General features: G+C 41.4%; 1 protein-coding gene across 2 annotated transcripts in view; it reads left to right on the top strand.

Annotated features, from left to right (window-relative positions):
• aff4 (AF4/FMR2 family, member 4) overlaps nt 1-23,319 on the top strand; it is a 39,401-nt gene that overhangs the window by 6,420 nt on the left and 9,662 nt on the right. Inside the window, exons 1-10 of one of the 2 annotated variants that reach the window (XM_038978117.1) lie at nt 607-784; nt 15,384-15,510; nt 17,805-18,551; nt 18,723-18,767; nt 18,887-18,973; nt 20,643-20,676; nt 20,796-20,862; nt 21,067-21,165; nt 21,369-21,522; nt 21,698-22,570. In XM_038978117.1, coding sequence (XP_038834045.1) covers nt 768-784; nt 15,384-15,510; nt 17,805-18,551; nt 18,723-18,767; nt 18,887-18,973; nt 20,643-20,676; nt 20,796-20,862; nt 21,067-21,165; nt 21,369-21,522; nt 21,698-22,570 — 2,250 coding nt within the window. In that variant the 5' untranslated portion in view covers nt 607-767. Of the gene's footprint in view, nt 1-606; nt 785-15,383; nt 15,511-17,804; nt 18,552-18,722; nt 18,768-18,886; nt 18,974-20,642; nt 20,677-20,795; nt 20,863-21,066; nt 21,166-21,368; nt 21,523-21,697; nt 22,571-23,319 lie in introns of those variants that run through there. The other variant, XM_038978126.1, reaches the window with a different exon arrangement.

Raw genomic sequence — 23,319 nt, 5'->3', positions numbered from 1 at the left:
AAAATAACATCTCCTTTTATGGAACTAGGTGGACTATTCCATTTTCCGGAAGAGGTTGCTATTCTCTTTATTGTAGACACTTTCCTTATTTTTCTTCTCTAAAGTGTGAGACATCAAGTTTATTGTTCCACTATTTTAGGCCAGGCCTGTTTTTCTCTTGCCTATTCATATTCCTTCTATTCATATTCCTTTTATTATCTTTTCACTGTACTGATCTTGTTTAGATTCATTTGTTTAGAGAAGGCTTTGTGATGTAAAGGGAACTTGCCCTAGCACAGTGATAGAATATAATGTATCTTGTTCACTTTGAAAATGATGTCCTAATTACCACTGTTCCAAAGATCCTTAAGCTCCTGTCAGTACTATTTTGCCTTGCGGCAGTACAACGGGTTTGTTCCAATTATAATATCTCAAACACCTCCAAGAGTGTATGACACATTGTGCACTCATGCGTGCAACCCCCCATCACACACACAAAGAGCCTCCTCTCAACTTCACCTATTGTCCCCTGCCTTTAGCACACCCGCTGTTCGGCAGGGTGGTATCTCCCGTGAACGAACAGTAACCTCCCCTCCCTGAGTCAAATGTATCTCTACTCCAAGGAAATACTGTAATGTCGATGCTGTAGATCAGGAAACCCAGTTTTGACAACGCCTGTCATCATTAAAGGAGTACTACCAGAGAGCAGGCCGGCTGAGTATGACAACACTTCTGAATCCCATGGAGTTTCACTGAATCCCCTTTCCAATGTTTAAGTGCTTTGGGCCATGGCCTCTCTGTCAGGGTAAGCAACACAACTACTTGGTTTCTCTTGTTGGTGTTCTGGCTACGTTTCCTGTGAATAGCGTTAGCCTAACTGTTGTACTAGTCAGACCAAACAGTCACCAAACTTCATTGACAAATCGTGATAGGGTTATGATGGAAGTGTGGAAATGTATTTTTCTCAAAGAAGCAAGGTCCTACTTTCATGGTGTTCAGACACTTATATCTACCTCTTGAGTTTTTTTCTTAGTCTTTTCTTAGTCTATCTGTTTGTCATATAGAAGTGAGGTCAGGAAGCCTTAATTACCAGTTCAGTATGCCCCCCCCCCCCCCCCCCCCCCCCCCAGTTAACATTTCAACTCCCTAGACTCAGACTTTGCACTCTTTAGTAATGGAGAGCAATAGTAATGGTGGATTTTTGTAAGCACTAACTCCGCCATGGCTCGTCGGCCAAAGCCTTTGGGGAAATTCATGTTTTTTGGGATAAACACCGAAAAGAATCTCCGTGGTAAAGACAGGCTTAGGAGATCTTATATGTTTTGTTCTGAGATGATCTTCATCAGCTCAAGTAATTTTTAAAACTTTGAAGGATTTATGTAATCAAAACAAGCACATAAAGGCTTCATAGTTCATAAAGGTTATGTTAACTGACTTATCTTATAGCAGAAAACGTATAAGATCTCCTAATCCTGTGTTAACCTCAGACTTTATTTTTGGTGCTTATCCCAAAACCCCATTTCCTCCATAGGAATGGCTGAATGAACTTGAGGTAACTAATTTCCGTTTTTTTAGGACTACAAGCTGGCGATCTCTATTTGCACAGTTAGGTACTAAGGTTGGTATGAAAACGCATTGCTTGACTGGTAGCCTTGCCCACAACCATTCTTTTCTCCAAATTTGTTTGGGAGTACAGTTTATCTTTGTACCAGTGCTAAAATGTGAGTAAAAGTGACCCTTTCAAGATATAACACAATTGGACAGGTATGGTGTTTTATATTTCATAGTTGGGTGATTCTCACGAAACTGGCGCTAGACCAAAAAATGTATCTTGGATCACTTGCCATAATTCCTCATGGATCACTAAGATTAGGAACTGTTAAAAAACTGTACTAAGCTCTATTAGAGATTCAGTAACCAAATGCATCAAACTGTCGTTTGTTAATCCCAAAATACCCCTTATTTTAGTATAAGTACTCTAATTATGTGAATGCATTTAAGTCAAAAGTGGATTTATTGGAAAATTCCTCCCAAAAACTATCTTTTGGTATTTGTTTCACCAAATACCAAAATAGTTTTTAGGTGCAGTCTTCCATCCGATTTGGACCAAACTTTTTTCTAAAAACGAGTAAGGCATGAGGAATCCAAAGAAGTGGTCAAAAGCCACCCTAACCCCACGCCAATCCCACACCAATATCGAGTATATAGTATCAGTTCTCTACGTTTGACAAGTAGTGTGGAGCTGTGGCTTTGAGTATTGTTTCTTTATCTTATGTAAGGTATTCTCTGTGAATTTTGTGACTTTTTTTTCCTCTCCCCAGCTCAGAGAAATGAGTAATTGTAGTTGTTGGGTTTTTGTCCCATCCTGATATTTACAAGTTCTGACCACTAGATGGCGCTATTCCTGCTATTATGATACTTTAAGAACCCCCCAATTGTTAACCAATATTTAATTTGGGTGAACTATCCCTTTAGCAATGTGGGGAGGATTCTTTATAAAATAATCCCCTAATAGCAGGAACAGCACCATCTAATGGTCAGAACCTGGTAATATCAGAATGTAGGATGGGACATTAATCCAACAACTTCAATGACTAATTTCTCTGAAATGGTGGGGGGAAAATTATATGAGAATACATTACATAGGATGAAGAAACAATACTCTGAGTCGCAGCTCCATGCTAATTGTCAAACATAGAACACTAATACTATATAGGGTAAGCAAACCCTTTAAGCCCACCTCCATCTTTTGATTCAAATGAAAAACTACACTGAACAAAAATATAAATGAAACATGCAACAATTTCAAAGATACAGTTCATATAAGAAAATAAGTAAATTGTGATCTGGTGTGATCACCATTTGCCTCATGCAGTGCGTCACATCTCCTTTGATTGTGGCCTGTGGAATTGTCCCACTCCTCTTCAATAGCGGTGCGAAGTTGCTGGATATTGGTGGGAACTGGAATACGATGTCGTACACGTCGATCCAGAGCTTCCCAAACATGCTCAATGGGTGACATGTCTGGTGAGTATGCCGGCCATGGAAGAACTGGGACATTTTCAGCTTCCAAGAATTTTGTACAGATCCTTGCGACATGGAGCCGTGCGTTATCATGCTGAAACATGAGGTAATGGCGGGAGTTGAATGGCACAATGGGACTCGTCACGGTATCTCTGTGCCTTCAAATTGCCATCGGAAAATGCAATTGTTCGTTGTCCATAGCTTATGCCTGCCCATACCATAACCCCACCGCCACCATGGGGCACTCTGTTCACAAAGTTCACATCAGCAAACCGCTCGCCCACACAACACCACAGACGCTGTCTGCTATCTGCTCGGGTTTCATCTGTGAAGAGCACACTTCTCCAGCGTGCCAGTCCATCAAAGGTGAGTTTTTGCCGACTGAAGTCGGTTACGATGACGAACTGTATCAAGACCCCGGTGAGGATGACGAGCATGCAGATGAGCTTCCCTGAGATGGTTTCTAACAGTTTGTGCAGAAATGTTGGTTGTGCAAACCCAAAGTTTCGTCAGTTGTCCGGGTCGCTGGTGTGACGATCCCGCAGGTGAAGAAGCCGGATGTGGAGGTCCTGGGTTAAACGTGGTCTGCGGTTGTGAGGCCGGTTGGACGTACTGCCAAATTCTCTAAAACGACATTGGAGGCGGCTTATGGTAGAGATGAACATTCAATTATCAGGCAACAGCTCTGGTGGACATTCCTGCAGTCAGCATGCCCATTGCATGCTCCCTCAACTTGAGGCATCTGTGGCATTGTGTTGTGACAAAACTGCACATTTTTGTGTCCATTTATTGTTCCCAGCACAAGGTGCAACTGTGTAACAATCATGCTGTTTAATCAGCTTCTAGATATGCCACACCTGTCAGGTGGATGGATTACCTTGGCAAAGGAGGAATGCTCATTAACAGGGATGTGAACAAATGTGTGCACAAAATGTAAGAGAAATAAGGTTTTTGTGCGCAAGGAAAATTGTTGATCTTTTTATTTCAGCTCATGAAACATGGGGCGTTGCATTTTATTTTTGTTCAGTATAGATATAAACTAAACTTTTTCTGTTAATCAGATTTTGTATTACGTTCTTGACAATTTTGTGTAAGTGCCCACTAATGGCCAATTTTCAAAGCTGCAAAAAAAAATTGGTGTTGAGGCTACCCTACACATTTTCCAGATATTTTTTTTTGTACCTTCTCAGGTAAGTGATCAAACTTAATCTAAAATGAAGAGATGAATGTGCTGATATGTGCACATGATAGCATATTTCATGAGCTTTCATTACTATTTCTTGCCAATTGAAAATATGGAGTTTTCATGCTAGCAGTTATGCCTGCATGTCAGTCTCACAGTAACAACAACTTGGTGAACTATAACCAGATAATAGATTTCAGACGTTCACAGATTACATTTTTGAATAGATTCTTATTTTACTGTTAAATTAACCTTGCATTGCTATACATGCCATTTTTGTAAATTTGAATGTCTCAGGTGGGCTTAAAGGGTACAGTGTCACAAAAGCACTCCCTCTACAGAATGTAAATGACAAAAAGCAATGTTGTTCAATATGATCTGTACTATCTTGTAGTCTATAGTGTATATTCATACCCTAAACCATTGGTTTCCAAATATTTTACAAGTAGACTTTTCTATTCTCTTTTTCACTTTAAATCCCTGTTCCAATTAAGCCCAGTATGCTCCTATTAAGCCTGGTTTGTGTTGAAACACGTGGGGATAGTATGTTGAGATCCCTAATATTCAATGAACATGAGCATGAATGTTATTGTTCTTCAGATTTTAAGTTGATTAAAACACACAAACTACAGTTATGCATATTGTGCATCTAGCCATGGTGGCTTTACCAACATTAGGAACAGTTAGAAACCTCTGTATTCCAAGACGTTTGGAGTGGACAGGTAGTCGTTGATGCAGAGAGAGAAAAATAAGGTCCGGGATGGAAGACCTACAAGTGGTGGATAAAAATGGAAACCAATGAGGGACAAGAAGATGACAATTGGGTGACTACTCATGCACTTTTGTGTGGGGGCATTGTCATGTTGTCTTTCAATCATCCAGGGGATTCTGTTTGTTGGTCCACCACCTGTACATTTTTAATACACAGTGCAGGGGGAGATTTGAAACTGTCTTCAGATAGGCTTAAAGGAAGACTAGTTGAATTAACAAAAATAGCAGTGCAGCAAATGTGAATAATATTTCAGATAATTCAATGAATCTCTGTGTGTTATGGTCTTTGTTGCATGGCTTCTTATCCCCAGAGGGCCATTGTGTTCTAACCAAGCAATAACACACCTGATTCAACTAATCATGTCTTGATTGAAGTCTATGATTTAGTTGAATCAGGTGTGTAATGGTCGGCAAGAACAAAAGCCTAAATCCACATTGATCTCTGGGCATATAATTGGACACCCCTTTGTTGTAATATAATTTTAAGAAATGTCAATTTTGAACATATTGGAAATTAAATTATAATTGATTATTTAAGAGGTGGACTTATTTGGAACACCATGGGCTTAAAGGGTACACCCTGAACCCATTATGTCCAGTCTGGACTTTTATTTGATCAAATCTTTTTTTCTTATTAAAACACAGGTAAAGTCATTACTTCACATGAGATTAATCTATAATTTTATATACACTTTTCTTACAAAAATTAGGACAGTAAGTGTTCGAAATGTTTAAACTTTGGTGGGCTTAATAGGTACACCCTACTCATTGTTAGGGTGGGATTGGCGTGGGAGGTTCAGTGGGTGGCTTTTAACCATTTCTTTGGATTCCTTGTGTCTAACTCATTGTTAGAAAAAAAGTCTGGTCCAAATCAGATGTTAGTTACTATACTTATTCAATATTATATGAATCCTCTAAATAAAAATGGCCAATTTGGGTGCACTCAATTATCTCAAATTATATTTAAACAAAATGAATGCTGCAGGAATGCTAATCTTAAGTGTTTTTAACAATTTCATAACAATCTGAGATGGTGGGTGTTGAATCCTCTTTCTTGTGTTTTTGAGGTGGAACGACCCAAAAGGGACGTTCTTATAAAAATATATTTTTCACTTTACAGGTAGTATTGGGATGTGGATATGTGTGGTTCTAAAGTATTTAAGATATATTTATAAATTGAATGGGATCCAATGGGCAAATGGCATAACATGATATGCCTATAAAGTATCTAAATGTGTAGGATATGGACCAAAAACTGTCTTGGGATATCAAACAGTATAGGTAAGTGCTAAAACATGTCAAAATGCGGATTATCCTTATTTTTAAGTGGTGGAAAACACAAACTCCAGATTGTGGATTTAAGTAAATGAAATGGGGTGTGTACACCCTGTATTTCTTGACAAACCCTACTTAATCAAATTAACAGATCTTTTTTTTAAACATCTATGCAGTGGGTGTAAGCAGTGGTCCTAGTGAATAATTTGAGTCACCAGAGCAGCACACCCATTGACTATACGTTATCTTAATTATCTTATCATTACTGAAACGGACCTAACAATATGGTAATGAGACGTGTGAATAGGTAATAAGGCCCTTAGCTCAATCTGTAGACTGCCATTATGAGTTAGCAAACAATTGAACACATCTACAAAGCCCATTCATGCCTCCGTGTTGGTAAATTAATGGTTCTCTGGGTTTTTCCTAATTTGAGCTTTTTAGTCATTATAGTAATGAGAAGGTCAAGTGTGGTAAAGGCGGTATTTTGAAGAAAAATATCCTGATTCAGGCGGCATGTAAGTGATGAAATTAAATGAACTTGTGGTCATCTAAGGATTACTCCTCTAGATGATGCATCATGCATGGCTGAATAACTTTGTTAAAAAAAATTATTGGAGATGTTACAGGAACTTGAAAGTGTTACGTGATGAGAAACATGTCCACATGGTTTTTACGTAATAAATAATATAGTTTAATGTGAACTTCAACTAGTATTAGGATTAAGCGATGTCAATCTTTGTCTTATCGTGATTATGTACCCATAAAACATTGATTGACGATGCTATTGGGCGACGCTATTGACCAAACCATTTTTTTGTAAAACATTTTTGTGGAAAAAGTAACAAACTCTGCTAAAACGGCACTTAGGCTATAGTGCGAAATCGAATGTAACTGGACGAATCATAACGAATGATAGTGTTAGTGTTGCAGGCAAATCTTTTCCAATATTCCTTTCTGGCTGAGGAGCTTCAGCATGGAGCAGGTTGGTGTCTATGTGGCTCGCTGTGATGGAGCAGTGACAGTTTTATGAGGAACGGGCTGTCTTACCGTAGTGACATGATGGGCTAGATAGAAGCAGTCTATCGTCTTCACATCGGGATACCTTTTCTCTTTTTTTTGCCTTATGTAATATAAAAATAAATAATATTGTTTGTTTTGTCTATCATTAAGCTGTGATTGAAAATAGCCTATACCTAGGCTTATGCTATAGACTTTAATTCTTGATATTTTTGAAAGCCCCAACTTTAGGACAACACTTTCATAGGCTAGAATATTTGGGAAATAAGCTACTTTTCATTACTTTAACTAATCTTAAAGGTCCAATGCATCTGTTTCTCAATATCAAATCCTTTCTCGGTAACAATTAAGTACCATACAGTGATTTGTTTTCAATTAAAATGGTCGAAAAGATATTGACGCAAAGGGCAATATCTCAAGCAAGAATATTACTAGGCCTGTCGGAGTGGTCTAAGTGGGGAGGGGAAAACTAGCTGTTATTGGCAGAGAGGTTTGGAATGCTCTTTCTTATTGGTTTATTAACTAATTTACCTCACGGTGATGTCACCATGGAAGGCCAATACTCCATCCCATGAAAATGGGCCTACATTTCAGGCGGTATTTTCAAACCGCTCTTACACTTAAATCATTTTCACAATACTATTCCAACATCATAGTTTCATAGAGAAAATTGTTGAAAACAAAAATGACCCTAAAAAGCTTTGGAAATCATTTAACGAACTAGGCTGTAGTAGTACTACCAAAAACAAACTAAACAGTATTGGACCGAACATCAAAGGGGAGGTGGTATATGAAAAAGCAGAGGTTGCCAATGAATTAAACTATTTTTTTTACTTCTGTTGCCAGCAAGCTGGTTAGCAAGCTGCCCACCAGTTCTGGTTTGTATGGAAGCAACCAAGTCAAGAAGTATTATGTAGAGTTGGGGGTTCAGCCAAACTCTTTTTCTTTTGCAAAGGTAGCAACAGCCAAAATAGTTAGTATGCTGGCAGAGCTTAAATGCTCCAAAGCCACAGGCCTGGATAATATTCCTGCTAGTTTCTAATAGATTCTGCTGAGCAAATTGGCCCTTGTATTACGCATATTGTTAATCTCTCTCTTGAACAAGGCACCTTTCCCAGGGACATGAAACAAGCTAAAGTTATACCTCCGTATAAGAAGGGGATAAAGTCTGACCCTGAGAATTATAGGCCTGTATCTATCCTCTGTGTAACATCAAAGATCCTGGAGAGAATTGTACATGAGCAAATGTATGAATATGTTAACAAACAGGGTCTAATGTATGATTTTCAGTCGGGTTTTAGAAAAACATACTCCACTGATTCATGTCTACTTTACTTGACTGACTTCATCGGGAAAGGGATTGATGAGGGAAATCTCTGTGGAATGGTACTGCTTGACCTACAGAAGGACTTTGATACAGTTAACCACTGTCTCATAATCTCCAAACTGGAGGCACTGGGGTTAAGCAGTATCCCTCTAGGCTGGGTAAAGTCCTATTTATCAGGAAGGGAGCAAGTAGTAGAGGTTAATGGTTCACTGTCTCAGGCAAAACCAATGAGTTGTGGCGTTCCGCAGGGGAGCGTGCTTAGGCCTCTGCTGTGTTTATTGTATATTAATGATATGAAAGATGCTTGTCACTTGCCGTCTTTTTCTTTATGCGGATGACTCTACACTTCTGGTGTCTCACAAAAGTAAAACTATGTTGGAGAGCATACTTAGCACAGAGCTTACTAACATTAGCAAATGGCTTGGAGATAATAAGCTATCTCTGCACTTAGGGAAAACTGAAGCAATTATTTTGGGATCCAGACGTAAATTGTGTTGGTTGTCTGAAATCAGAGTGGAGTTAGGGGGTGAGGTGCTGACTACTAAAACCTCTGTTAGCTACTTGGGATGTATCCTTGATGGAAGCTTGGGAGGTGTGAGCATGGCCAATAAGGTGCTAGGGAAGGTTAATGCCAGGACTAAGTTTTTGCCTAGAAAGTCCAAGCTGTTTGATAAGGACTCTATGAAAGTGCTAGCTACTGCCCTCATTCAATGCCATTTTGACTATGCTAGTACTTCCTGGTTTGGGGGCTTATCTAAACTTATGAAGGGGAAGCTCCAGATAGCCCAGAATAAGTTGATCAGGGTAGTATTGAAGGTGAGTCCACGTACTCACATAGGCAGGAGCTGCTTTCAGGAACTAAACTGGCTGCCTGTTGAGGCTAGGGTGTCCCAGATTAGACTAGGTTTGGTTTACAGGAGTATGTATGGTCCTGCGCCCAGATATTTAAGTGATTACTTTCCTCGTGTTAGGGATGCACACTATCATAGCACCAGATCAGGTGTTGCTGATGTGTGCTTATACAGGTTCAGGAGTAATGCTGGGAAAGGTACTTTCTTGTATACTGGAGCCTCAGAATGGAATGAGTTGCCTCTGCCTATAAAAACAGCATCCTCTCTGGACAGCTTTAAAAAATAAAGTAAAAATATGTTTGATGTCCTCTGTGCCCATATGAATAACCCCTATGATGTAACTGGAATGATGAGATAATTTTCTTTTATGTTTTTGTTTTATTATTTCACTGCCATACTGTGTTCGATCTTGTATAGTCATCTTGTCTCAAGAAGACCACAATGGAAATAAGTCCCAGACTTTATTGTGTGTTATCCTCGATGATTTTATTCATGTGCATGTATGGCTTTTAAGTTTTATGTGTGCTTGTTTTTTAAAATGGGCGAATTAATAAACTAAACTAAATAGTGTGGAAATATATGTAAAACGGGAAAATCACGTTGTTGACCGCACTGACAGCTTTTATGGTAGGTGTGAGGGGTGTTCTCCAATGGTGGAATGGGGGCCGAGTGAAAAAGTTTGTCCCCCACTGGGCTAAACCATCATCTGCCCTAGATTTGTATGCTTTATGGACAAACTACAGCAACGTATTTTGTCTTGTTCAAATAAGTGAGTTTTTATTTGAAGTATAATTGTATAAAATAACCCGAGAATATAATCTGGATGCATTTCGGTAATGAGAATATGGGGATGGAAATGTTAAATTATTTAAAATAAGACACTTTGGCATAATGTAGCAACAAAATGATACTGGATTGTTGCAGATGCACCATGGCTTTCTAACTAAATTTCTACTGCCGTGGTTAAAACTTGTTTCATGAGAATCACCCAGTTGTTTGGTAGCATTGTCTTCAGCTTTAGTAATGTAGATCAGAGCCAGCTGGTAGGGCATATGGCTACAGTGCCTTGTTCACAGCATAGTCTCAGTTTCAATTTATGCATGGTTGAGTCAAAGTAATTGCTAGGCCTCATTCTAGTTTCACATATTTTGTTAAATTGGCTCGGTAGTGGTGCGTAGTCTACTGTTCACATTTGACTACCGGTATGTATGCACAGGTGCCATTGACACTCATAATAGAGTTGTTGTTGTTGATGCTCTTCCGATTTTCTCTAAAGGCGTCCGCATGCTTCCTATCTGAAACAGTTCGGAATAGTTTGCACATCTTATAACGATATATTGTGACCTGTTTTTTTACATTTTTGTATTCAAGTTTTTGGTGGGCTGTTCGTGCGCACATCTTTTTCTTGAGGCAAGCCAAAGTTGGGAGCAGAATAATACGGCCCTTTGTCAGTGATTGGTCAATAGTAGGGATTATTCAATAAAGTCTTTGTTGTCATTAAACGAGACAACTTGTTTTCAAGCAATATTTTTCATTGAGAAATACTGCAACAAACATCTTAGATGGAAAATTGTGCGACTAAGATCTCCTCAGCAAAAATGTCAATTAATGACAGATTTCTTGAGTGATCTTAAATTAATTCTGACTATTTTGAGGAAGTATATACTTGTTACGGCATCTCAAAATGCTTTCCCCCCCCCTCATTTTTCAAGCGTAGCTCTTTTAAGGGAGTATGCGAGCACACCCATTCGGTTCGCCTAGCCGCCAGTCGAACTGAAGTATGCTGACGCCTTAAGCCCCCACTTGCCTCATAATACACAGCGATGATTAGAATGGATTAATGATTAATGGTGAGGGGAGCGTTTAGAGAGCCAGGACATAAACAAAGCCGAGTGATCAAAGGTATTGACTAAACAGCCCATTCACACATTTACTCAAGGCCCATCCCAAATGGAGTCATTTGCATCTACAAATTCAAATGACAGCCCTCCCTCACCATCAGTTTCTGAACTATTTTAGTTAGGTTTGCCTACTCCTTATGTGAAGGTCTTTGGTAGGGTTTCTTGTTTTCCTACAATTTGCCAATCTCCTGTTTCTCACTATTCAGACCGTATGCTGAAAGGCCACGTGATGGAGTAGAATGTGTTAATAAGAGTGAGCGGTGTAAATGGAGTTGTAATGGTGGCTATATTAAAAATAAATAAAAAACAGTTAAATGACCGTATCATACCAGTTGTGACTTTGGAATTTCCTGTTCCTGGTTAATAGAAGGTAGAAAACCATCTGCTTTCATTGATGACTCAACCCTGTAGCTTATAGTGTATTGAGCAGTCAGGGAATTGCCATATGCCCTATATAGCCTAGTCTAATCAGGAAACAGTTAAACAGCACACATGTGCTGTGCCCTGTGTTTTGAGGGAAGGTGGGGGGACAGGCCAGGTTAATCTTACTCTTTCAACACTCCTTAACTTGTTGTTATACCCTTAAAAGCGACAGAGAGGGGTAGGCCTGTATGTCAAAGTGCTGGCTTATTTTTGAGGAACTACCAACTAACCTTTCGCTTCATGGAGATCTCCATTAATAGAACCCACTTTTCAGGTGATGCCTGACCTCTTATGACATTGAGCACATTTCCCTCTTAGTACATATGCCTAGTTTTGTTTAAAAAATCATCTTGTTGACAGTTCACTGTGAACAGTAGTTAGACTTATTCTGAATCCCTGTTCACTCTACAACATGGATGCCAATCACTAGAGATGGAATACAAGGGCAATGGCTTTGTTTTTGAAGCCACAATAATAGAACTCATGATTAGAAGGACACACGGTACCAGTCAAAAGTGTAGACACACCTAATCAATCCAGGGTTTTTCTTTTCTTTTTACTACATTGTAGAATAATAGTTAAGACATCAACTATGAAATAACACATATGGAATCATGTAGTAACCAAATAAGTTAAACATCTATATTTTATATTTAAGATTCTTCAAAGTAGCCACCCTTTGCCTTGATGACCGCTTTGCACACTCTTGGCATTCTCTCAACCAGCTTCATGAGGTAGTCACCTGGAATACATTTCAATGAACAGATGTGCCTTGTTAAGTTAATTTGTGGAATTTCTTTCCTTCTTAATGCTTTTGAGCCAATCAGTTGTGTTGTGACAAGGTAGGGGTGGTATACAGAAGACAGCCCTATTTGGTAAAATACCATGTCCATATTATGGCAAGAACAACTCAAATAAGGAAAGACAATGACAGTCCATTATTTAAGACCTGAAGGTCAGTCAATACGGAAAGTTTCAATAACCTTTAAAGTTTCTTCAAGTGCAGTTACTAAAACCATCAAGCGCTATGATGAAAATGGCTTTCATGAGGACCACCACAGGAAAGGAAGACCCAGAGTTATCTCTGCTGCAGAGGATAAGTTAATTAGTTAAATGCACCTCAGATTGCAGCCCAAATAAATGCTTCACAGAGTTCAAGTAACAGACACATCTCAACATCAACTGTTCAGAGGAGACTGCGTGAATCAGGCCTTCATGGTCGAATTTCTGCAAAGAAACACCTACTAAAGGACACCCCTAAAGAAGAAGAGACTTGCTTAGGCCAAGAAACACGAACAATAGACATTAGACCGGTGGAAATCTGTCCTTTGGTCTGATGAGTCCAAATTTGAGATTTTTGGTTTCAACCTCCCCGTGTCTTTGTGAGACGCAGAGTAGGTGAATGGATGATCTCAGCATGTGTGGTTCCCAACGTGAAGCATGAAGGTGACGGTGTGGTGGTGCTTTGCTGGTGACACTGATTTATTTAGAATTGAAGGCACACTTAACCAGCATGGCTGCCACAGCATTCTGCAGCGATACGCCATCCCATCTGGTTTGTGCTTTGTGGGCCTATCATTTGTTTTTCAAACAGGAAAATGATCCAAAACACACCTCCAGGCTGGCTAATGACTATTTAACCAAGGAGACTGATGGAGTGCTGCATCAGATGACCTGGCCTCCACAATCACCTGACCTCAACCCAATTGAGATGGTTTAGGATGAGTTGGACCTTTTAGAATGAAGGAAAAGCAGCCAGCAAGTGCTCAGCATATGTGGGAACTACTTCAAGACTGTTGGAAAAGCATTCCTCATGAAGCTGGCTGAGAGGATGCCAAGAGTGTGTAAAGCTGTCAAGGCAAAGGGTGGCTACTACTAAAAATGATTTATCAAAATAGTTTAACCTGTTTTTTTGTAATCACTGTTCTGGCTTTCCAAGTTTTTCTATAAAAATAGATTTTTCGTTATAAATTTAACCAGAACCATGCTTAATGCACCTTCACTTAGCAGGCATTATAGAAAATGAACACTGGTCTCAAACAATCTCTCAAGCACAATCCCATATGCTAGTGAGTAGCCATTTAATCTTTATAGGAATCTTTACATTTCAAGTTTAGCCAACTTGGATCTATTTGCTAGCTAACAAGGCAGAACAGTTGAATTGTTTTGAACAAACCCTTGTGTCCGTCTCCAACTGTTTAAACAAGGTGCTAGCCTGTCCACTTTGTTCAGATGTTGAAATCAAGCGACCTACCTTATTTCTCAGAATGAGAACAAGAAGCCAAATCCTTATATAATTGTGTCTTATGCTTAGTGCACATTTTTAAAACAGACTAGACAGCTAGTATAAGTCTTTGGCTAAAATGCTGCTAGCGGTACCTGGTACCACAATGCCGCGCGCGACAAACTGAGCATACATTTAACAGAATCAATGTTAGTTGATAATCCTGTTTTAGGAGTGTCTGCTTTGCAGGCAATTTGAGCAGTTGAGACATTAAAAGGCTATTGTTATAAAGATTAACTTATCTTTTACAATAAAATGTCTCATTGTGTTTCGGTGTCCATATGACCGATTCTGTTGGACCAAAACTCAAATGCTAATAGTGAGTTGGAACCGCTTGTCAGGGAAGAAGTGGCACGGGGAGGTGCGCGGGGGTGTGTAAACTGAGAGGAAGATGAGAGGTTTTGATGTGTTTCAATGGGCTTATTTTTGACCTAAGCTTGTCGCCTGCCTTCCCTCCTTTGGGACAATAACTCCCATCTGTTAGAGCTGAGACATGAGCATCTCATCATTATATACAGATCTCTGTTGTAAATGGGAAGGCGCACACAGCATAGGAGCATCAAAGGAGACAAGACCAAAAAGACAACACGAGAACAAGCAGACATGAACGCTCATAAAAACGAAAAAAACAAAAAACATTTTGTTACGTGATTCTTGGTATACAAGCATTTGGTATCTCGTGAAAAAACGTACATTTGAATTAATATAAATCATTCTATATATCGCCCAGCCCTACTTGCAGTGATTATTTAGAAGCAGTTAGTAGAAAATATGTTGATGGTCCTGTTGGCAGATTGCCTCCGGGCCACATAGCGCCTAAAAGCTTGTCACATGCCATCAGAAATATTAGCGACTATATTACAATAAATGACACACTGTATTCATGAGATGGAGAGAAAAAAACATGAAATTACGATTTGTGGTCCTGTTATTGGCTTGATAATTTTGAGGGTGGGATATGTACTGTAGAAAAGGGGGTAGTTAGAAGGCAGTGAATAGGCCTACCTATTACTAGATAGCCTAGCTGTTCATATGCTAATTTCATTTATTCCATTGATTTAACTGTGCTATCTCTGTCCCACAGTTTTTCCAACACATAGGCCTACAATCAGTAGCTTTTGATCACCCATTCATTATAATGCTTTAGACTTGCGGGGGGGGGGGGGTGTAGATGTTCTTGTCCCTCCCCTTTTAAGCCATTGAAAAATGCCCTCCCCCTAAGTTGTTTTTATATATATTTTTGTGTACTCTGCAGTATCACTTGGTGTTTTTTAATGTAGACCGAAGTATTTGGAAGCTGCTATTTTCTCTTCTCCACGCTTAGTGACTGTGTCTCTGTTGTTAGCAACATGAACCGTGAAGACCGGAATGTGCTCCGTATGAAAGAAAGAGAAAGGCGAAATCAAGAAATCCAGCAGGGAGGAGAGGCCTTTCCAGCTCACTCCCCTCTCTTTCCTGAACCTTATAAAGTTGTAAGTTTATTTTGTTATTCATTTTGTTTTGCTTCTGTCATTTAGTTACCTCTTAGAGTTTATACTTGCTTCTCCTATAAGTATTCCCATTATGCTATGATTGATTTGCAGGATTCATTGATAACTATTTTTAAACCCAGAGAACTGCTTACGTGTTTTTATATCTGAACAGTGGCAGGGAGAGTTGGAGGTAAGTGCACTGTTTAGAGGAATTGCATTAGCTGCAGTTAATGTGGGCTCAGGTCTGTTGCTGGCTGCTCAGGAGGATTTTAGGTCCCGGGCCTCACTAGCTGAGGTTTCATGTCCACCCTGTCCTTGCTGCAGATTCAGTCTCCTCTGTCCCTTTATCTTATCTGGTCCTTCCTTAGTCCTTCTCACAATGAGCCTGAGGTAAGTGCATAACCGCTAGTACTTTTGTCCCATCGAATTGCTATATCATTGTGGGCAGTAAACAGCCCACAGCTAAAGGGGACCTGCATTCATATGCAGTCTTGACAACTTTAGGATGCTTGTATGGCACTGTCCCCTATCATAGATAGCGGTTGAGTAGTAGACCTAACCCTTATTGATGTTGATGCTTACCAGGCCTCTGTAGTCAACTAAACAACAGAAAGTAGTTGGTTTAGGGGTGCACATTTTCTATGAGCACTGATGTGGGCCAGAACCAGATCTCCCATCCCACCAACTCGATTATAAGGATTTCAGCCCTTGGCTCAGTCTAATCTTTGCCACTAACCAGATATAAGCAGAGGTAAGTGGCTCCTCTCTTAGCTAGAGGACCAATCAACAGATGATTTTGAACGTGTCCAGACATGTAGCGAATGGTGAGGGGTGAGTTCTATATGGAAAGCCAAGTTGTCTCTTGCCCCCACAGAGTGAAAGGTAATCAGGGGGCTTTGATGAAGAATAGGACCCAGGGAAGTTGCCCTCCCACCACCAGCCATGGCAGCCATGTTGTGTTCCGCAGCTCTGAGAGCCCTGAGTCCACTGTGTGTTTTTAGAGAAGCCACCGCTTGTTTACTCATGCAGTTACAAAATGGGTCATGTAATGTAGAAATGTGAAACATCAACTGGATAACTAAAACTCAATCTTCTCATGTAGGCAGTAGAATGCCTCTTTGTGATTAGTTTCCAGAGAGTTATGTAACATCAGTCCTGACCAATAGTATTCATAGTCCAGTAACATTTGTTTACTATGTCTTCCTGTAAATTCCACGGCTGTTTATTTAAATGAGCCACTAAACAAAGCTGCCACTGAACTTTTACAATTATAGCAGCGTGGTAACATTTGTACACGGGTTGCACAGATGCAGTTCATGTTTCCCCAGGCAGAAAAATGCTAATCTTAAATGGCTTTTGTAGTATAATGACTCCAATATTCCCTTCAGATGTATTTTTGTCAGGGCCTATGGCTTTTCCATTTTTTTAGTATTGCTCTCCACTTTACTGTGTATTATATCATTTTGAAGTTTTCCCCTGATAACATTGTAAATGTAGTTTTTAAAACTGGTGCATGAATTGTGAAAGATAGGGTTAGGTGTTACCTTATTTGCTCTGTTTGCTACCAAGAGCCCTTCTATCAAAGTGTAGGCCTTGCATGGCGGCACACTTATGCATTGTCCACATACACACACAACACAACATATTGCAAGGCAAACCCAATTAATAGAGTGAATGGGCTCTGATGGATTTTCTCTGCTTTCCATCCAGTCCAGCAAAGCTTTGTGTAGCACATATTCTACATTTCCTGCTACAGATAACAGATGGTTCCCCACCCCACACGGGTATCTGTCAGAAAGAATTGGTTTGGGGGCCCCCATGTGAAATTGGATAGGCTACACACACTGTGGTTTACCTCTTGTCATCTGTAGCAGGAGCCCCTCCGAGTGATTGATTTAACTTCTTTAGTGGAGCCACGGAAGGCCCTTATCACCCCATGCAGATGGCCTCCTTGGTCAGGAGGGGAGTTTTAAATAAGCCAATCGTCTCTCTTGTGTGATTAGTTGAGGGCCGCCCTCTCCTCAATATTGTTTCAACTTTAAGCTTCATATCAGAGGGCTAATAGTATAATTTTCCTAACAAAAATACATTGTCAATGTTTCTTTAATGTTATAAGAAACATTCAAGTCTCTTCTTTTTTTATATTTCAGAAGTTTTCACCAGAATAAATGCAAAGTTTGGGTAGCATATTTAATTAATATATTAGACTAAAAGCAATTAATTCAAGTGCTTAACCGCTGTCCTGAAGGTGACCCTCTGTTTCTTTCTTTCTCACTCTCTCTTTGTCTGTGCAGTCCAGCAAAGAAGATAAACTGTCCAGTCGTATCCAGAGTATGCTTGGAAACTACGACGAGATGAAGGAACCTATCGGAGACACAATTCCAAAACTCGGTGGCAAACCCTCAGGCTCGTCGTCCTCCGAGGAGAAGTCTGGCCCGTCTCTGTTTGGGGACCAGCGTGGCGGTGGCAGTGGCCAGAACAGTAAATGGACTCCAGTAGGCCCAGCGGCCAGCACCTCGTCCTCCCAGTCCTCTAAGAGATCCAGCCTCCAGGGCAGCCACAGCGGTAGCAGGAGTAGCGGTAGCAGCGGCAGTAGCCAAAGACACGAGCGGGAACACAAGAAGTCCAGCAAGCATGGCTCAGAACACTCCAAGTCCCACACGTCTAGCCCAGCCAAGGGTTCCCTGAGCTCCAGTCACTCCCGGTCACTGGGTGCTGAGCACCACGGCAAGGAGCGCTACCGTTCCAAGTCCCCACGTGAGCGAGAGGCCAACTGGGACTCCCCGTCGCGTGTGCACACATCTTTCACCAGCGGCCCGCATTCCAGCCAGGCCTTCCCCCCTTCGCTCATGTCCAAGCCCAGCTCCATGCTACAGAAGCCTACAGCCTACGTGCGGCCCATGGATGGCCAGGAGATGGTGGAGCCCAAGACCTCGTCAGCGATGTACAGTGGCCAGTCCCACAGCAGCACCATGGGGGAGATGAAGTCCAACGGCAAGGCGTCGCTCTCCAAGCTCAAGATGCCCTCGCAGCCTGTTGAGGTAAAACCACAAAACTAGAATGAGTTCAACGGAATCTCAATTCTAGAGATTCTATAGAATAAAACTTAGTGACTTAGTCACTAACAAGATGAAATATGACACACTAACGTTTGTTGTTTATGAGCCTTTTTTTAATTCTTCTAACAATGGTACAATCGTTGATGTTTGTAGGGTCCCATGACTGGGGATGCGAATTGTGTTGATGAGATTTTAAAGGTAAGATTTTTTTTTCTTTTTCAGATGATATCATGTACTGTAAGCTGAGTAAGAAATGTATTTTTTCTTCCAGTCATTGAGGTCTTACTCAACTTCACTTTTTCCATTTTTCCCTCCAGGAAATGACTCAGTCCTGGCCCCCTCCGTTGACAGCCATTCACACCCCCTGCAAAACAGAGCCTTCAAAGTTTCCATTCCCCTGCAAGGTCAGACAGCAGAGCATGCCTTAGTGACGTACAGAGGATGAGCATAGAAATGGTCATATTTTACTATCTCTTGCAAAGTAATCTATTCAGCCGGCACAATTTTTAGACGAGTCATTGGTACAATAAGATACCATTTTTTTTCTTGAATGGATGTCTGAATAGCATTTGTTAGGCCTACATAAACAGTACCAGTCAAGTTTGGACACACCTACTCATTCCAGGGTTTTTCTTTATTCTTATTATTTTCTACGTTGTAGAATAATAGTGAAGACATAACTATGAAATAACACATATGGAATCATGTAGTAACCAAAAAAGTGTTAAACAAATCAAAACATATTTATTCTTTAGTCACCCTTTGCCTTGATGAGCCAATCAGTTGTGTTGTGACAAGGTAGGGGTGGTATACAGAAGATAGCCCTATTTGGTAAAAGACCAAGTCCATATTATGGCAAGAACACCTCCAATAAGCAAAGAGAAACAACAGTCCATCATTATTTAAGACAGGATGGTCAGTCAATCTGGCATCTCAACATCAACTTTTCAGAGGAGACTGTGTGAATCAGGCCTTCATGGTCGAATTGCTGCAAAGAAACCACTAATAAAGGACACCAATAAGAAGAAGAGACTTGCTTGGGCCAAGACACATGAGCAATGGACATTAGACCGGTGGAAATATGTCCTTTGAATTTGAGATGTTTTGGTTCCAACCACTGTGTCTTTGTGAGACGCAGAGTAGGTAAAAGGATGATCTCTGCATGTGTGGTTCCCACTGTGAAGTATGGAGGAGGTGGTGTGGGGGTGCTTTGCTGGTGACCCTGTCTATGACTTATTTAGAATTGAAGGCACACTTAACCAGCTTGGCTGCCACAGCATTCTGCAGTGATATGCCATCCCATCTGGTTTGTGCATAGTGGGACTATCATTTGTTTTTCAAACAGGAAAATGACCCAAAACACACCTCCAGGCTGGCTAAGGGCTATTTAACCAAGGAGAGTGATGGAGTGCTGCATCAGATGACCTGGCCTCCACAATCACCTGAATTCAACCCATTTGAGATGGTTTAGGACGAGTTAGACCATAGAGTGAAGGAAAAACAGCCAACAAGTGCTCAGCATATGTGGGAACTCCTTCAAGACTGTTGACAAAGCATTCCTCATGAAGCTGGTTGAGAGAATGCGAAGCGTGTTCAAAGCTGTCATCAAGGCAAACGGTGGCTACTTTGAAGAATTACTACTTTCTTGGTTACTACATGATTCCATATGTGTTACTTCATAGTTTTGATGTCTTCACTATTATTCTACAATGTAGAAAATAGTAAGAATAAGGAAAATCCCTGGAATGAGTAGGTGTGTCCAAACGTTTGACTGGTACTGTTTTGTAGGCCTAACAAATGCTATTCAGACATCCATTACAAAAAAAAAGTATCTTATTGTACCAATGACTAGTCAAAACATTTTGCCGGCTGAATAGATGACTTTGCAAGAGAGAGTGTGAAAAGTACAACAAAGCAATATGTATTTTCAGTGAAATATAAAGAAAATGCCATATAGTTAAACACTACCATAATCAAAAATTTGCTGTTTTGTAATAATGAGCAGTGTGGTTGAACTTATAAGGGCATGTAATGTCTTTGTATAAACAAAAAATATCTTGACCATGTTTTTAGGACACTCAGCACGCAAGTTTTCCTGGTGCACACAGTAAGTATTTCCCAGCACTTTACATTCAAGTCTCACACATTTTGAACCTCTGGATGCAGGTTGATTTCACCATTGTCATAATGGTAATGAGTTCTCTTCTCACCCTTCCTCACCTCCAGAGAGACCAACCAAGACGTCGAGCAGTCACCAGTCCAAGGCAGCGCCATGCGATGGAGATCAGGCCAAGTGAGTGTCCCTTCACCCTGTAAATCTCTTAAGAACATTATGGCTAGCTGCTTAATGATCGTGACACAGTTGACAGAGTATCCACAAACATTGAGGGACACAGGATAGGAGCCATATTGCTTAGTTCTCACTGTAGTTGTTTGTGTGGTAATGAAGCCATATGTGTTGTTAATGTGTAACTTCCACGGCCTTGTAATGTTCCAGTAATGTTTTGCTGGAAGATGACCTGAAGCTCAGCAGTGATGAGGACAGTGATGGAGAACAGGACTCGGCCAAAAACGCCTCCAGAAACGCATCAGCAAGGTAGTGGCCTTACTGGTCTCTCAGACTGCGACTCATTGGAGCTCAAGTTCTTGATACGATTTACCCCCCTCAGAACTGAAAATAAATACTATAAGAATAGCTAGCTATTTCCGTGTGTAACTACTAACTGAGGATGCCTTCACATGAACGGCCCTGGCCTACTGTCCACTAACTTACTGCGTATCCCTGTCTCTTTCCCACAGTAACAACAGTAATAACAGCGAGGGAGCGGTGCACTCGCGGGACGACTCCAGCAGTCACAGTGGCTCAGAGAGCAGTTCGGGGTCGGACAGCGAGAGCGAGAGCAGCTCCACGGATAGCGAGGCCAATGAGCCCCCTCGCCCGGCATCACCAGAGGTAGGCCTAGTTTTCCTTTTCACCTACTATCTTCTGGACCAGTTATTACATTATTGTATTATAACCAAGTGTTGTCACTTGTCAGTACTGTTTACCTTCTGGCACTTGACCTGATAAGGCATGCAGAATATGATGTAGTAGATCCCAGTCCCAATTTCTACACTTCTCCCCACAGCCTGAACCAGCCACAGCCAATAAATGGCAGTTGGACAACTGGTTTAAGAAAGCCAAGCAGTTTTCCCCGGCCTCCCCAGTGGACAGTAATGTATCCACCAAGTACAAGAAGGAGGGGCGGGATCAGAGCTCAGGTCGTGGCTACAGTGGGCAGGGCGGGTCTAAAGACTCAGGGGCACCCACACCTAGCAGGGACCTGAGGGCAGCACAGAAGGGCTCAGAGAGCGGCCGTGGCCGGCAGAAATCTCCCGCTCAGAGTGAGGGTGGCCCGGGCCAGCGCAGAACAGTGGGTAAAAAACAGCCGAAAAAGTCTGAGAAGCCACCGGTGGTGGAGGAGCCAAAGGGGGGGCTGAGGGTTGAGAGTGAACCCGCTCCTGAGATCCCTCCCCATCGGCCCAAGGCCGCCACCAAGGGCTCCCGCAAACCAAACATCAAGAAGGAGCCCAAGTCCTCACCCAGACCGGCTGTGGACAAGCGAAAGAGCAAGGCGCCCACCAAGACTTCCCAGAAGTCCCGGGAGTTTGTGGACACGGACTCTTCCTCCTCAGAATCGGAGGAGAACGACAGCATTCCCTCGTCGTCTCAGACCCCCAAGTACACAGAGAGCATCAGGACTCCAGTGTGTGTGTTCTCTCCTATGGAAGAGAAGGAACTGCTCTCTCCTCTCAGCGATCCGGATGACCGCTTTCCCATCAGGCAGCAGCAGGTGCTCATGGTGAAGATCGACCTGAGCTTGCTCTCCCGCATTCCTGGACGGCCCTACAAAGACCTGCTAGAGCCCAAAGTAGAGAGGGACTGCTCCCTGGACAGAGACAAGGACTTCCAGAAGCAGCCCTCTGAGAAGAGCTCCGGTAAGGGCAAGAGGAAACACAAGGTATGGCCTGCCACAGCACACTGCTATTCATGCCATGTTAGGACTTTACAATTCACATTGGTGAAAAAGATTGTTATGACAGGGTCTGTTACATTTTCAATCCAGCTGTTTTTATCTCAATCTCAAATAATTTCTGGGTAACCATTGGGGTGTTTTCACATAGTCCTTTTTAACGAGGACCGATATCTGTACTTTTAAAGTGAACTCTGGGGTAAAAAAATAGCAAAAGAACTCAGTTCTTTGTATTCACACTGCCCTTGCATTTGAATGAGGACTCAATGCTTTTGCCAGTTCACTATTTCACCTATTTTGTGGTCCGAGTATGGTTTACATTCACATTGCTATGTTTAGAAAGGAACCAAGATCTTTTTCCAACATTCACGCAATGCACTCTGGGTTTTTACAAAGTGCAGGACAAGCCCTTCCATCAGAATGTGTTATCAGACAGCTAGATATACCTACTTGCATGTTGGGCACGGTGGTGGCATTGTCATGCTGAAACAGGAAAGGGCCTTCCCCAAACTGTTGTAACAAAGTTGGAAGCACAGAATTGTCTAGAATGTCATTATATGCATAGGGGCAGGTAGCGTTCTCCTGGCATCCGCCAAACCCAGATTCGTCCATCGAACTGGCAGATGGTGAAGCGTGATTCATCACTCCAGAGAACGCGTTTCTTCTGCTCCAAAGTCCAATGGCGGTGAGCTTTAGGCCACTCCAGCCAACGCTTGGCATTGCACATGTGTTCGGCT

The sequence above is a fragment of the Salvelinus namaycush genome, chromosome 3 (genome assembly GCF_016432855.1).
Source record: "Salvelinus namaycush isolate Seneca chromosome 3, SaNama_1.0, whole genome shotgun sequence".
NCBI classification, from domain to species: domain Eukaryota; kingdom Metazoa; phylum Chordata; class Actinopteri; order Salmoniformes; family Salmonidae; genus Salvelinus; species Salvelinus namaycush.
This window is presented reverse-complemented; position numbering and strand designations above follow the sequence as displayed.